At 53.1% G+C, this 12,569-nt stretch overlaps 1 protein-coding gene across 1 annotated transcript; it reads right to left on the bottom strand.

Moving 5' to 3' along the window:
• Positions 1 to 6,147: 6,147 nt before the first annotated feature.
• LOC118512791 (probable chitinase 2) lies at positions 6,148 to 11,493 on the bottom strand. Its single transcript, XM_036057711.1, has 4 exons — positions 10,490 to 11,493; positions 7,610 to 7,774; positions 7,348 to 7,543; positions 6,148 to 7,263 (listed from the first exon to the last, which is right to left on the bottom strand). Exons 1-4 carry the CDS (start codon positions 10,578 to 10,580, stop codon positions 6,255 to 6,257), a joined length of 1,461 nt encoding a protein of 486 aa, XP_035913604.1. The 5' UTR covers positions 10,581 to 11,493; the 3' UTR covers positions 6,148 to 6,254.
• Positions 11,494 to 12,569: the final 1,076 nt, after the last annotated feature.

The raw sequence follows: 12,569 nt of genomic DNA, 5'->3' as shown, positions 1-12,569 counted from the left end.
TGGACACAGTGGAAAAGATCGATGTCAAAATAATCTGAATTAAGGATCTTCTCAATAGCTTCAATATCTACTTCCACCCGATTTTGTTTACGAGACGTTCACCGGTTCAAAGCTTGCCAAACCCTGCATTAGCGCGCTTCGGCTCCAATGCTCTTGTGCGTCTCTTTCGCTATCAGACCCCCAACAACGGCAAGTACTGCGAGAGCGTTAAATACAGAGAGAACGATTGAAGGAAAAAGAGCATGCTGAATAACGTTGGAGCAACCTCCACCCGCGAACCAGCAAACTCTTGACAGTGAGATGCGTGCGATGAGGCGAATCATTGTTGCGTATCGCGTCGTTCGATGTCGGAAAGTGCAGAAAACCGTGGAGATTCGTTGTACGTCGAGCAGCTGTTCGAAGCGATCACCAACAAGGATGAGCAGGCTTTGGCCAGCGCCCTGCAGCACTCAACCATCGAAACCATCCTGAAGTTCAAGCTACGGTACGGCCATACCCCACTAGCCTACTGCTGTACACCACCGAGCGTCGCCGTGACTCAGCTCGGTTTGGTGCGCTGTCTGCTGACAAGTGCTGGCGGACTGGGCGATAGTGAGATGATCGTTGAGGATGGCGCGGGCCACACAGTGCTGGGAAGCTTGGCAGCACGGGCGCACCACGATCGGTCGGCACTCGCTCTGCTAGAGCACATCGTGCAGATCGTGACTGACGGAGCGGACGGTGCAACCGCTTGCTACAGGATGCTCAAACACAACTCCCTACCGCTGTTCCAGCTGTTTCTCACCATCAAGCAGTACACGGAGGCCCAGCTATTCGAAAGCCTCGCTTGGGCAGTGACGAAATTAAATGTGAAAAGGGCTCAACTATCGAACGACCTGCGCACGTTCGTGATGTGGAAGTTGGCCGATTACGGGTACAGACGTTTGTCGAGCAGCTCGAGTAGCCCTCGGAAAAGGGCCGACGTATGGAAGGATCATGCGGCGGCTGTAGGCGACTGTTGGCGAGTGATAGCCACCAAGCACGATACCGGTATGTATGCCGATGTGGACGATCGATTGCTGGACCGATTGCACGTCGCCCACAATCATCTTTACTTCCTGCAGCACAAACCGTTTCTCGAGCATCTGCCCCTGCGGGAAGCAATATTTTGTCTAGCCCTGTTCATAAACCTGTACGAATGCTATCCCAAGTACGAGGTTTATCGCTTCACGGTGCACAAGCGGCTTGTGGTGGACGCGGTGCGTATGCTCTCCTTTCAGCTAGCACTAGCCAAGCAGCGGCTCGCCAGTACCGAGCTGGAGCTGGTGGCGTTGATACAGGCCGGCGAATGTTTCGTCGCCGAGCGGAAGAACCGCTTGGCGGCGGAACTGGTGCAGCGGTTCGAGCTGTTCGGTATGACGGATCAGCGCCCATCCGGCAGCAAAGACACGGTCCTGGCAAGCATGATACAGCGCTTGAGCAAAGTGGATAGCCGTTGGGCGGAAGCAAAGCTGCGTGAGCTGAAAGCCATCCGGAAAATGCACCGCGACCGGCTGATCGAGCTGCTAGAATCCCGCTTGGCGCACGTACCGCATCCACAAAACGTTGCCGATCGTGTGCTGGCGCGAGCGAAACGAGCCGGTACCATCGATGCGGCGTTCGTGGCAGACATTGTGGCAAGCGAACGGCTCGACCTGGAGCATCTGATGCGTGGCAAGGATCGCCGCATCCGGCGCAAGCTGACCAAGTGTTACGGTGCGGCGAAGCAGCTGCACTCGCTCGACAAAATTGCCACCACCTTCGCACGGGTGGCAACGGTCGATCCGACCGATCGGGACGTGTTTCGCGACTGTCTGAAGCGTGTCGTTACCGTGCTGGGTGAGACGATGAAGAGCACGAACAGTACGCCCAACATGCCGAACGCTCGGTTAAAGGAAGCGATGGAGCAGATGCTAACGGAGCGGCTGGCGGACACCGTCATATTTCACCGCAATCACTACGCGCACGAGTTTTCCCTTCCGAAGCTGCTGGTGGACCAGGAGCTGGAGCGTAGCGTTTACAGTGTGCTTCCGCATCATACGGCCGTCATCAGGATGGCGATCAATCTGCTGCTGGTGATCGTGTTGGCAGAGGCCCGGCGCAGCTTCTACGGAGCGTTGGTGCGGTGTGGTTCGCTGGAACAGCTGCGCTCGCTGCTCATGTTTGCCGGTGTGAAGGATGTGGTGTCCGAAATGCAGTACAATGCGTTGCTCGAGGTGCGGAAGCATTTTGCCAACGCCAGCGCACTGTTTGCCGATTTGCGCAAGGGATCGGTTGGACGGAGTCCCCAATTCACCGTGTGTGAGCAACAGTTCCGAGTGCAGTGTTCGATTGTGAAGCAGCTGGAAGTGATGGTAGCTTCCGAAACCGTCGAGGGGCTGAATTTCGAGAGCCTACGCAAGACATGCTTTTCCTGCAACTCCATGGCAACGATCCGGAGATTGCTGCACTGGAAGATTGATACGTGCCCCAGTCCGAACCGGCTGCTCGAAACCATCTGCACGCGGTGGGACCCGTGCATAGCGAGCTTATCGCACGTTCGATGGCTAGAACCACGATTAACGTGGATCGATCCAACGCCCGTAGCGTCTAAACTTGCCGTGCTGCAAGGGGCACTAGTTTCGGCGACGGAAAGCCACTATCTTGCCCACACACGGGAACTGATCGAGCAGCTAGTAGCTGGCACACGCCACTCGGCCCACAAGCTAGAGGAGCACGCAGTCCATCAGCTGAACGAAGCGTTACGTCCGTATTATGGGAACATCTTCTTCCTCGACACCTAGTGGAAGGTGCTGGAAGCGTTCTGGCGACAGTGGCAGCTTCCGTGGGACACCGCACACGTGCGCACCCTTCGCCAGGCCGACCAGCAACGGCTGCAGACGCTGTTTGACGTGCGGCGCGCCAAGCTGCGCACCATCCTCGAGCGCAACGATCTACGCACGGTGGATGTGCTGCACGTGGGGCTGACAGTCTTGCACGAGACCATACTCGCATCCCTCGAACATTTGCAGCTCGAGCTGTGCGAAATGCTGACGGCGGTCGGATACTTTGGTGATAGCTTTCACTACGTCAAGCATTGCATACCGATGATACAGGGGAAAAACTATCGGAACCTGCTGGCGCACGACGCACTGTCGTACAATCTGCTGACGGACAGTGGTGACGCCACGCTAATCGTGAACGCGTACATATTCGCCAACACGGAGGTCCGTTTGTTTGACAGCGCACGAACGAAAGAACGGTCGGTCGAGTTTCTACGCTTCCCGTCCCTGAAGGATACGGCCGGCTGGGTTGAAGAGCAGCAGCAGCTACTGGCAGCCTTCAAATCGAACGATCGGAAGCAATGGGAAAGGCTGATACGTTCGACGGGCGGTAGTGAGCTGAGAAGCTTGTTCTGCAGCTCACCAAACGTGAACCACCAGCCTGCCAGCTGTCTGCCGATTGTGTACCACGCGCAAGGAATCGCCGCCCTTGATCCGTCCATTTCGGCGTACCTTAGCCTTTACATTGCGCACTACCAGGCGCTCCAGTCCGATCCAAAGTACCTGCTCGAGGGTACCGTGGTGCGGCGTGATTTTGAAGCTGCCGTCAAGCTGCTGGACGTACGGGAACCGTTCCCTCGGGAGGAGTTCTACTCGTGGCCCGATCTTATGTCCCATCCATCGTCCAAAGCGATCCTCACCCAAGCAGCGCTAAACGGAAGGGAAACGTTACACCAGTTGCTTGACTGTGGTAATGAAACATGTTTCGCACAAATGCTTGCTTGCCTTTGCGAGGACGTCGCCTTCGTCGCGACCGAAGAATTCCAAGCGGTCGTGTTTAAAGCCGCCGTACGAGGGTTACGCTCCAGCTTTGCACTTTCGGTACGTACGGCACACCAGCTAGGCGCGCCAGCTTTAGGCTGGACGATTTTACTGCACTGGAACGACCTGTTGTGCGGCGTTGCGGCCAAAACTGAGCTCGAGGATGGTCGTGCTTACCGGTCGCTGCTGCTAGCAGCGATCAAGGCGAACAATGATACGGCTCTCGTGTATTTGCTCCGGCACGTCGAACGGCGGTACAGGTCGGATGCGTTACGCGAATGCTACCAAACAGCCAGCTCGTTGGGCAGGTGTAGCGCTTTACGGCATTTGCTCGATGCGTTCCCTCGCAGCGATTGCCCACGGCCAGGAACAGTTCGGTTGGAATGTGGTGTGGCAAGCTATGGACGATCAGCTTGCAGTAGCAGCAGCTTCCTCCGCTGGCTCCGATCCGAGTTCGCGGTACGTGAGTGTACTTCAGTGCTGGAAGCTGATCGCGTTCGTCGAGGAGTGTACCGTGCTGGACGGCACGAATGCTTTGTGCTGTGCCGCCCAAACCGGTGACTCGCAGATGCTAGACACACTGCTCGATCGGGCTTGCAGTATGCGCCGGATCGACGACGTTGGAGTGCTGCATGATATTGCATTTCTGGTCGACTCCACTATCGTTGGACCGTGGCAAACAAAGAAGAACGATCAGTGGAGTGCAGTGTCGTGCTGTGATGACTTGATCGGTAGGATCATCCATTCGACTGCTGACGGGAAGATGCCACTGAAGGAGCACACGGTCGATGTTGGAGCTATATCCCTGAAGTTTATCGTACCAGCTGATGTGAAGGTACAGGATTTGCATGCCGGTGTAACTGGCTTTCGGGACAGTTCCTCATCGGTTGACAATTTGCACGATTTGCGCAACATCACCGATTCGTTGTTCGCCAGCGCACCTCAGACAATGGTGTACGCCACGTTCGCTGAAGGTTCTACCCGCAGTGCACACTTCCTGCGGATTGGACGCGTCTGTTGCCTGTACACAGTCGTGCACACAGCGGGCAGTGGAGTCGTCGACCTAACCACCACACTCAATGCTAGTGCCGAAGCCGATGGGAAAACTGTACTGCAGCTTGCTATAGCAGCGGGGTGTGAGGAGACACTCGTTCGGCGCTTGGTACGGATGGGTGCAAATCCTTTGCTGGCAGACAGCTACGGCGATACACCGCTTCACGCAGCTCTGGACCATCCGGCCCGTACACTGGCACTGTACCTGATGGACGAATGTCTCGAACGCCAGCTGCTCAATGCCGATGGAGTCGGGTTGGAGGATCTAACCGATGGGGTCGGACACAACACGCTACTCCATACAGCCGTCATCGGTGGCAATCAGGCAGTTGTGGGTCGATAACTACAGCTTGCTGACCGCCGGCCCAATACCACCAGGAGCAGGAACCTGTTCGGTCAAACACCAGCACACACTGCGGCAGCGGTTCCGCACATCAACACGCTTTCGCTGATGAAGCAATTGCTCGACTATGATCGTACCCCGGTTGATATGGAGGATGTGAGGGGTGTTACCTTGCTGCAGATGGCCGCACAGGCTGATTCAATCGCAATGCTCGACTTGATAATGGAGTACGAACCTAAGCTAACGCTGCAAGCGAACCGGATCGCACTGTACGAAGCGATTAAGCGGCACCATGCCCGGTGGGCCAAACGCTTCCTGGAGCACGTGATCGGTAAAGGTGGTCGGGAGGGGACGAGATGGACGCAGGATGAGGGAGCTGATCCGGTGATTATGTCGCTTCACTGTGAGGATTTTGCATTGTCACGGGCACTGTTGGAGTATGAGCTGGGGCACCGGTTGGAGGACATTACGGTAGACGATCGACCGAGGATTGAGACCGTACTGAAGGCGTCTACCGGGATGATGCCCCAAGCATCGAACAACTTTCTCACGTTTTTACGGCACTTGCTGGAGATTCATGCCACTGCTGGGTATGGGAATTGTTGAGGTCCTGGAGGTCCGAAGTATACCCAGGTGGCAGGATGAATACCGGCATAGTGGAAGCCATAGCTGAGGTTACTCACAAGTCATGTAAGCGGGACATCAATCACTCAGATTGCGGGTGACGAATTCGTGTCACACACACACACATACAACCTGACGATGATTTGTTTTAAAAGAAGAACGTAGAAATAAAATTGACCCTATCCTTCGCCTTTCCTAAAGATACAATGGGTATGTGATATTACGTCCGCTTGTGCGGACGAACCGTTCCCACCCGAATGTCATCGGACGAGCAACGCTTTCCACCAAACGCAACCGAGACGGCGGTTAAAATAGTGTTTTTGATGTTTTTTTTGGCAACTTTTTCGTGGGAATTTAATTACAAGTAAACTTACAGAAGCGATTGCCCGCAGCGGACGGCAATGCTACGGCCTTTACGGCCTTGCGGCTGGGATTACACTGCCCAACAGGCAAAACACCACGCCGAACAGCCAACAGCTGACCGACACGGACACCAATGTGACGCCGGATGACTGGCCCGTACTGGAACCACCGGCCGCCGGCGCTTCATCCGGTTCGTGCGGGATGACGTTCTCCTGCGTCAGCTCATCGGACGCCACGATGATGGCGTTGCTGATCGTTTTCAGCAGCGGATACTTACCGCTCACGGGCGGCGGTATCGCCAGTGCCACCCGGTCCCGATCGCCAAAGTCCCGGTACGTGTCCTCCTCGGTACCGCACAGCCCGTTGAAGTCATCCGTATCGACGGACCACACCATCAGCCCGGCCAGCTTTTGGCGGACCGCAAACCGTACCTTGTTGGCGATCGAGCGCGTACTATCGTACACGACGACCTGCGACACGGAACCGTTCGATTTGATGGCCACCATCTCGGATGCGGTCGCGTCCCACTCGAGCGTCCAGTCGGTCGGGTTACGCTTCAGCTCCTCGCACACCTCATTGTAGCCCATGAACCCGTTCTCCTTGGTGGCCGGTCCGGGGAACCCAACCTTGTCGGCCGTATCGCCCAGCCGTGCCTTCGCCATCGTGCTCACGAACGTGCGCCCGTAGAATGGCAGCCCGAGCACGAGCTTGCTGGCCGGGGCGCCCAGCTCGAGCAGATGCTCGATCGAGTACTCCACGTTCAGGAAGTCACGGCTGGTAAGGGGCGCGTTCGCACCGATCCGCCCATCCCAGCTGCCGTTGTAATCGTAGCACATGATGTGCAGGAAGTCGAGATACTTGGACAGGGTCTTCACGTCGTACGCCGCATCGATCGTGTCCTTGCCCGCCCCGATCGCCGACGTCAGGAGCAAGTTGTTCTTCCGGAACACCTGGCTAAGTTCGCGCACGAGCGCTACGAAGTTTTCGCGATCCACCGGCTTGCCGCCGCGCTGCGTCGGGTACTCCCAGTCCAGATCGAGCCCATCAAAACCGTACTGCCTGAAGGGAGAGAGAGAGAGAGAGAGAGCGCGCATAAGAACTCCACTGAAGAAGAATGGCGCGGGAGGCTTTTGCAACACTTACTTGATAAAATCGAGCGCATTCTTCACGAACGCCTGTCTGCGTTCGGGGTTGGCCGCGAGGTTAGAGTACTTCTCCGACCCTTCGTTCCAGCCACCGATGGCAAGCAGCACCTTCAGGTGGGGATGTGCGGCACGCATCCCCGTCAGCTTCTCGTAGCCTCCCTTGCCGTAGTTGTCCTTCAGGTCTTGCCACGCATCTGGTAGAAGAGATAGGATCGGGTTATTACCTTCCCGCAGCATGATCGCACCCGAGCAAAACTTACCGAGCGATTTGATGGCATTTTTCTCCTCATCCAAACCGGCAAAGGCGTAGATGGCGTGGGTGCAGAGGGTCGGATCGAACGAGTCCAGCGGGTAGGATGCACTGCCGGTACGGTACACCGCCCAGGTGGAGATGTAACACGTCACTACCCGATCGTGGTCCGTCACTGCAGCGTAAGCGGGGCAATTGCAACTCGATTAGACTAGCAGGAAATTGTCAATAAAAAGCCGGGTGGCCGTTTACGGTTTAACGCGCTACCGGGAAGCGTTGTGGACGATAGGAAGCGAGTTGGAGTCGTGTTTGACTACGAAAACCACTCACCGCGTGCGTCACGCTTCGGTGGGTTTCACGTCCGGGGGCTTGGAATGGATGGTTTACCTCATATTACCTCACGACCCGCCAACACTTTGGACGCACCTTCGATAAGGCCCTTCGATAAGGCCAACGGCCATTGAGCTTCGAGAGAGGAAGGTTGGACTCGGAATGTTTATGCTACCAGAGGCACAAATGTCCGCCAGGCGAAGGAACTCACACATTTCTTTGGGTTACACCATTTGAAGAAGAATGCCTTAGTATGCGATATCGTTAGAGCATACTTTAAGCTTCCAACAAGCAAATAGTCTTGAGCCAAGGTTGCTCAAACCCACGCCTTCTCGGAATGGGCCGCCGAAAGCCTACATTGCTTCCAGGTAATAATGCGTCCCCTTTGTTGTTGTTGAGTTCCGAGACTACCCCGGAAGAAATGGGGCGGGGGACCCCCTTCAGACCCATCGATTCGGCACTGTCGAGCCGCCTGCCATAATGGAAGGGGTTTCTTTCGTTCCTGTTGCATTCGGTAACCGAATCCGAGTGGAAACCGTCCGTCGGGGAGAGTGCGCAAGCGGGTTTTTGTTTGCAAACGCAACTAACATGTCCGCCGCACCATTTTAACAGCAAAAGCAGCGTTCATTATCGTTCCGTGTGGTACGGGGTTTTTCAGCACAATACAAGCATTTCATCGTCGTACAAGGTATTCTCCAATTCCTGGAAATGTTGCTTCTACGTGTTGAGCTAATGACTGGCGGACTGGCGTATTTGTCAGTGCGCTGGTTAAAAGGATTGTTAAACGTAGCATGGAGCTTTGAAGCTGGCTATACGCTGGTTAAAAGGATTGTTAAACGTAGCATGGTGCTTTGAAGCTGGTTATACGCTGGTTTAGGAATCGGGTTCAGCTTGGGAGCTTATTATCAAGGACAGAAGCTCTAACTTTTCCATTATTTGATGGCAAAGTCCCAAAACGAGCGCATACAGCAATACTCCACTATACAGTTGCAAAATTCTCCCTAAATGATATGGAACGACATCGTTTACAAAATACTCGCTCGATCGATACGATCTTTGGAACTTTCTATATGTATATGAGTACCTCACGGCCAATGTAATGAGGAGCCGCTAATTCCTTAATAATATGGAGAAATGTTCCCTTGGTTCTTTATCTACAGATATTACAGAAAAATAGAAGTTTGCATTAAATGCTCACCAATTGCTTCTTCTTTGGCCTAAAGACCCCTCCTTTAGGTTATGCTTGCAATTACTGGCTTACTAGGCTTAATGAGTCCTCAGTTGGGGAAACCACGGTCCGGGTGAGGTTTGAACCCCAATTCTGCCGTATGAAGATCAGAGCCGTCGTCGCCTCTTCCACCGGGCAGCTCATAAACCTTTTAATGATTCCACAAGTGAAAGATCATACTACGAGTATGAAGTCTAGTCCAGAGTATGAAGTTTGTCTAGTACACGATTCTTAGCTGGTCCAACCATAACTTCTCACTCTTTTCTCCCTTGCAATATTATGTGATTTTCACGAGAAGTAGACACAAAGGAGTGTCTTGAAGCTATCTTGAAGCTATCTGAGAAAATTTGATCAGGCAGTAAAGGAAAATCCCATCCCAAAACCGAAAACTCACCCCAACCGTATCGTTGTGAATGAGCGTGTAAATTAACACCTCTTGTCAGAGTTTTTCGGCTCTAGCATTGTACGTACCACGAACAGAAAACAAACTACCGATCCTCTTCCCCAGATCTTCCCCGGACAGCCCCAATCGCACCGTTCGCATCTGACCAGCACACACACACACACGGGGGTGTTGGCGTTTACCGATACATTCTAGCAGCAACCCCGTAGTGGAGTAACTTTCACAAGGAAAACGATTGCAATCGGCACACATTCGGCGGACTCATTGCTAGCAAGACCAGGTCTCTGTCAGCAGTGAGTCATGGAACGAACCCCCCGCCCCCGGAAACGAACATAGCAGAGCACTCATCGTGTTAAGAATGAGTGCAGGTGTGTTAAAGGAAAGAGAAGCTTGATTAATAACAGCTTAAGGGTTAAAACAATGATAGAAGTTCCACGAGGGAGCGCAGTAAAGCAAAACATAGCTCGAAAAACCCCACGATGAATCACAAGAACCTCTCCAAGTTCTTGTGCTCTGTTTCATACATCCACGCTTAGAATCTAAAGTTCCGGACCACTTTCTCAAGAATGTTCTCCGTTGTGCATGGGCCCCTAGAGCGGTCCGCGTAATTGGACGCGATCAGGAAGTCTGGCGGAGTTTGAACGATCGTTTCAACGAACTGCTCCAAGGCCACAATCACACCGGGTGCGTGTGTGGGGATTCTACACACACACACACACACGCCCGCTGACCACATCAAGACCGGTAGATCATGCAGGATGATGGAGCCCACCCGTGTTGATGGGGGAAATAAACTTGTTCTCTACGATGACGCCCGTTACGAAAGATGAGCCCGTCGTGGTGAGGGCCAGTTTCAGCTTGTCTTGACTGTTGGCCTTTACGGCTCTTACTTTCTAGTGAGCGGGCGCGCGTGGCTTACGCTTACATACCTTTGGCGCCGCTCCCAGAACCGATGTGTAGCAACAGCACCGACAGCGACAGCCAACCGACCCGCGGCAATCGATTCATCGGCAACAACATAATGATGCTATTTTGCAGCTTCTGATCTCTGGTGTCGGCGCTGGTGTTCACTGCTTTATCACTGCACGCTCTTTGGCGGTTTTCTGTTCCGAACGATCCCGAAACCCGATATCAGCACACTTGTTCGCTGTTTGCGGCCACACTACTGCGACACAGCGATCACTATCACACACCAACCGTTTGCGGCGTACCAAAGCCAGCAAGATAACGCCGTCCCGTTCAACACAAATCAAAATTCATTCAACCTTTTGCGGGTTGACGGTACGGTGCGCGCACACGCCTCAAACAGCTCAAAAATATCACCACCGATGATGCAGCAGGCAAGTGAAGGGAAACCGGACCAGTGTTGTGTATGCAGCTGCAAAAGAATCGCCACGACATCAACGCGCACGAAGAAACGAACCCTCCTCGCTACGGGAAGCGATCTGCGCCGGGGTGGAAGGGATGGGGAAGACGCTTTGTGTAACGGCGTCGGCTCGCGGAGTTACGGGGCGACCGCTGGCTACGAACTCGCGGACACAAATGGGGTCCGAAGTGTTTTTCCGTGGCGCTTGTTGCCCCCACCTACTACGCGTGTGTGTGGACTACTTCTTCGCGGCCACCAATACCACCAGAGCCAGCGTAGCTTCGCCGTTGTAGCATCGCTTGGTGGTGTAGGGTCTGGTCCTGTACGGCGATGTGCCGCTCTCTTCTACATTATCTCTTCCACACGGTAAAAGGTTGTCGAGAGAACGGTCTCTTGTGTGCGTAGATGTGCTGCATTCAGGTTCAGTTCTCTCTCGCTGCCTATTTTACGAACCCTCTTTCGATGGATTCGCTTTTGCTTCAAATATTGTTCGGTTCGTACGTACGAAGAATAAGTTATGCGATCGTGACCCATTTGGGAGGTTGCCCGGGCTGCTATTCTAGATGAGCAAGTGCGTTCATGGATTTTAGATATTGTAGCTTTAGAAAGTTGCTCAATTCTAGAGCGAATATAGGAGCTGAAAATTAAAACAAATTTTAAGTAATTAGTTGTAAAAACACAATTTTTTAACAATTTTTGAAGAATTTTGCGTAGATTACCTACCGCTACCTAAATAAATTCACTTATGAGGCTTATACCTCTGCAGTAGAAAGGTTCAATCACATTCGAGCGCAAGTGATATGGTAGCTCGGTTGTCTGGTAGCATTTGAATGACGTGCCCTCAACCGTTTCCCCCGTTTGCAGGACTACCCGTCCAACAGTTGCGAGATAAGTCTTATGGCGGAATCCTCTGCTGTGTCGAAGCTACTGACCCACGGTAGAGGTTCTTTGTAAGTTCGAGGTCATAGTGGGCGCTCAGTCTGCATGTCGTTATACTCGTGACTGCTGTCTAGTCATTGGTAGTCACTGGTACAACAAATTTTCAGATCTATAGCTCCAGAGGGATGGAGTGTCGGGACTGCTTTTTAGGGTTTTCTGTTAAGGACTTTTCTTTCTTAAAATTCATTAATCTATGGCAACACCAATCGGGCTGAATATTTGTAGATCGTTTGAGTTGATGTGCTGTAGTTTAACGGCTTATTGGCATTGACCTGCGGTTTAACATAAGCCCACAAGAACAAGTCTAGCGGAGTGTTACACGTCACGGTCATGGTGGCCAGCTTACATCGACTCGGCATCAAACGACCCTGATCGGTACTCGCTCATGCAGAATATCGATCGATTGGCTTGGGGAGCTGTTTGGGAATCACATTCTGTATACCTCCATATCGTTTTCGTCGGACGCTGTCAGACCGTTGCAAGGAATTGCACACCATACAGTGACTTACTGCAGATGGTTGCATTGTCACCGGATGAAGTTACTGAGAATTCAGATATAGAAATTGATCAATGGATCAAGAATTTACAGACTCTATTTTCAAAGCAAAATAAAAAGGTACTTCTTCTTCTTCCTTGGCAACTACAACCTCGAGAGGTCTCGCGGCCTGCCATTTCTGACTTTCTGTGATTTAATTTTACCCGTA

Source organism: Anopheles stephensi, chromosome 3 (genome assembly GCF_013141755.1).
Source record: "Anopheles stephensi strain Indian chromosome 3, UCI_ANSTEP_V1.0, whole genome shotgun sequence".
In the NCBI taxonomy this organism is placed as follows: domain Eukaryota; kingdom Metazoa; phylum Arthropoda; class Insecta; order Diptera; family Culicidae; genus Anopheles; species Anopheles stephensi.
Note: the sequence above shows the minus strand (reverse complement) of the source record. Positions and strands in the feature narration are given on the sequence as shown.

Coding starts and splice junctions, on each gene's coding strand:
- LOC118512791 (XM_036057711.1), bottom strand. CDS start 10,580: ATGTTGTTGCCGATGAATCGATTGCCGCGGGTCGGTTGGCTGTCGCTG. Junction 7,775..10,489: donor TTCTGGGAGCGGCGCCAAAG/GTATGTAAGCGT, acceptor CTTACGCTGCAG/TGACGGACCACGATCGGGTA. Junction 7,544..7,609: donor AAATGCCATCAAATCGCTCG/GTAAGTTTTGCT, acceptor CTCTTCTACCAG/ATGCGTGGCAAGACCTGAAG.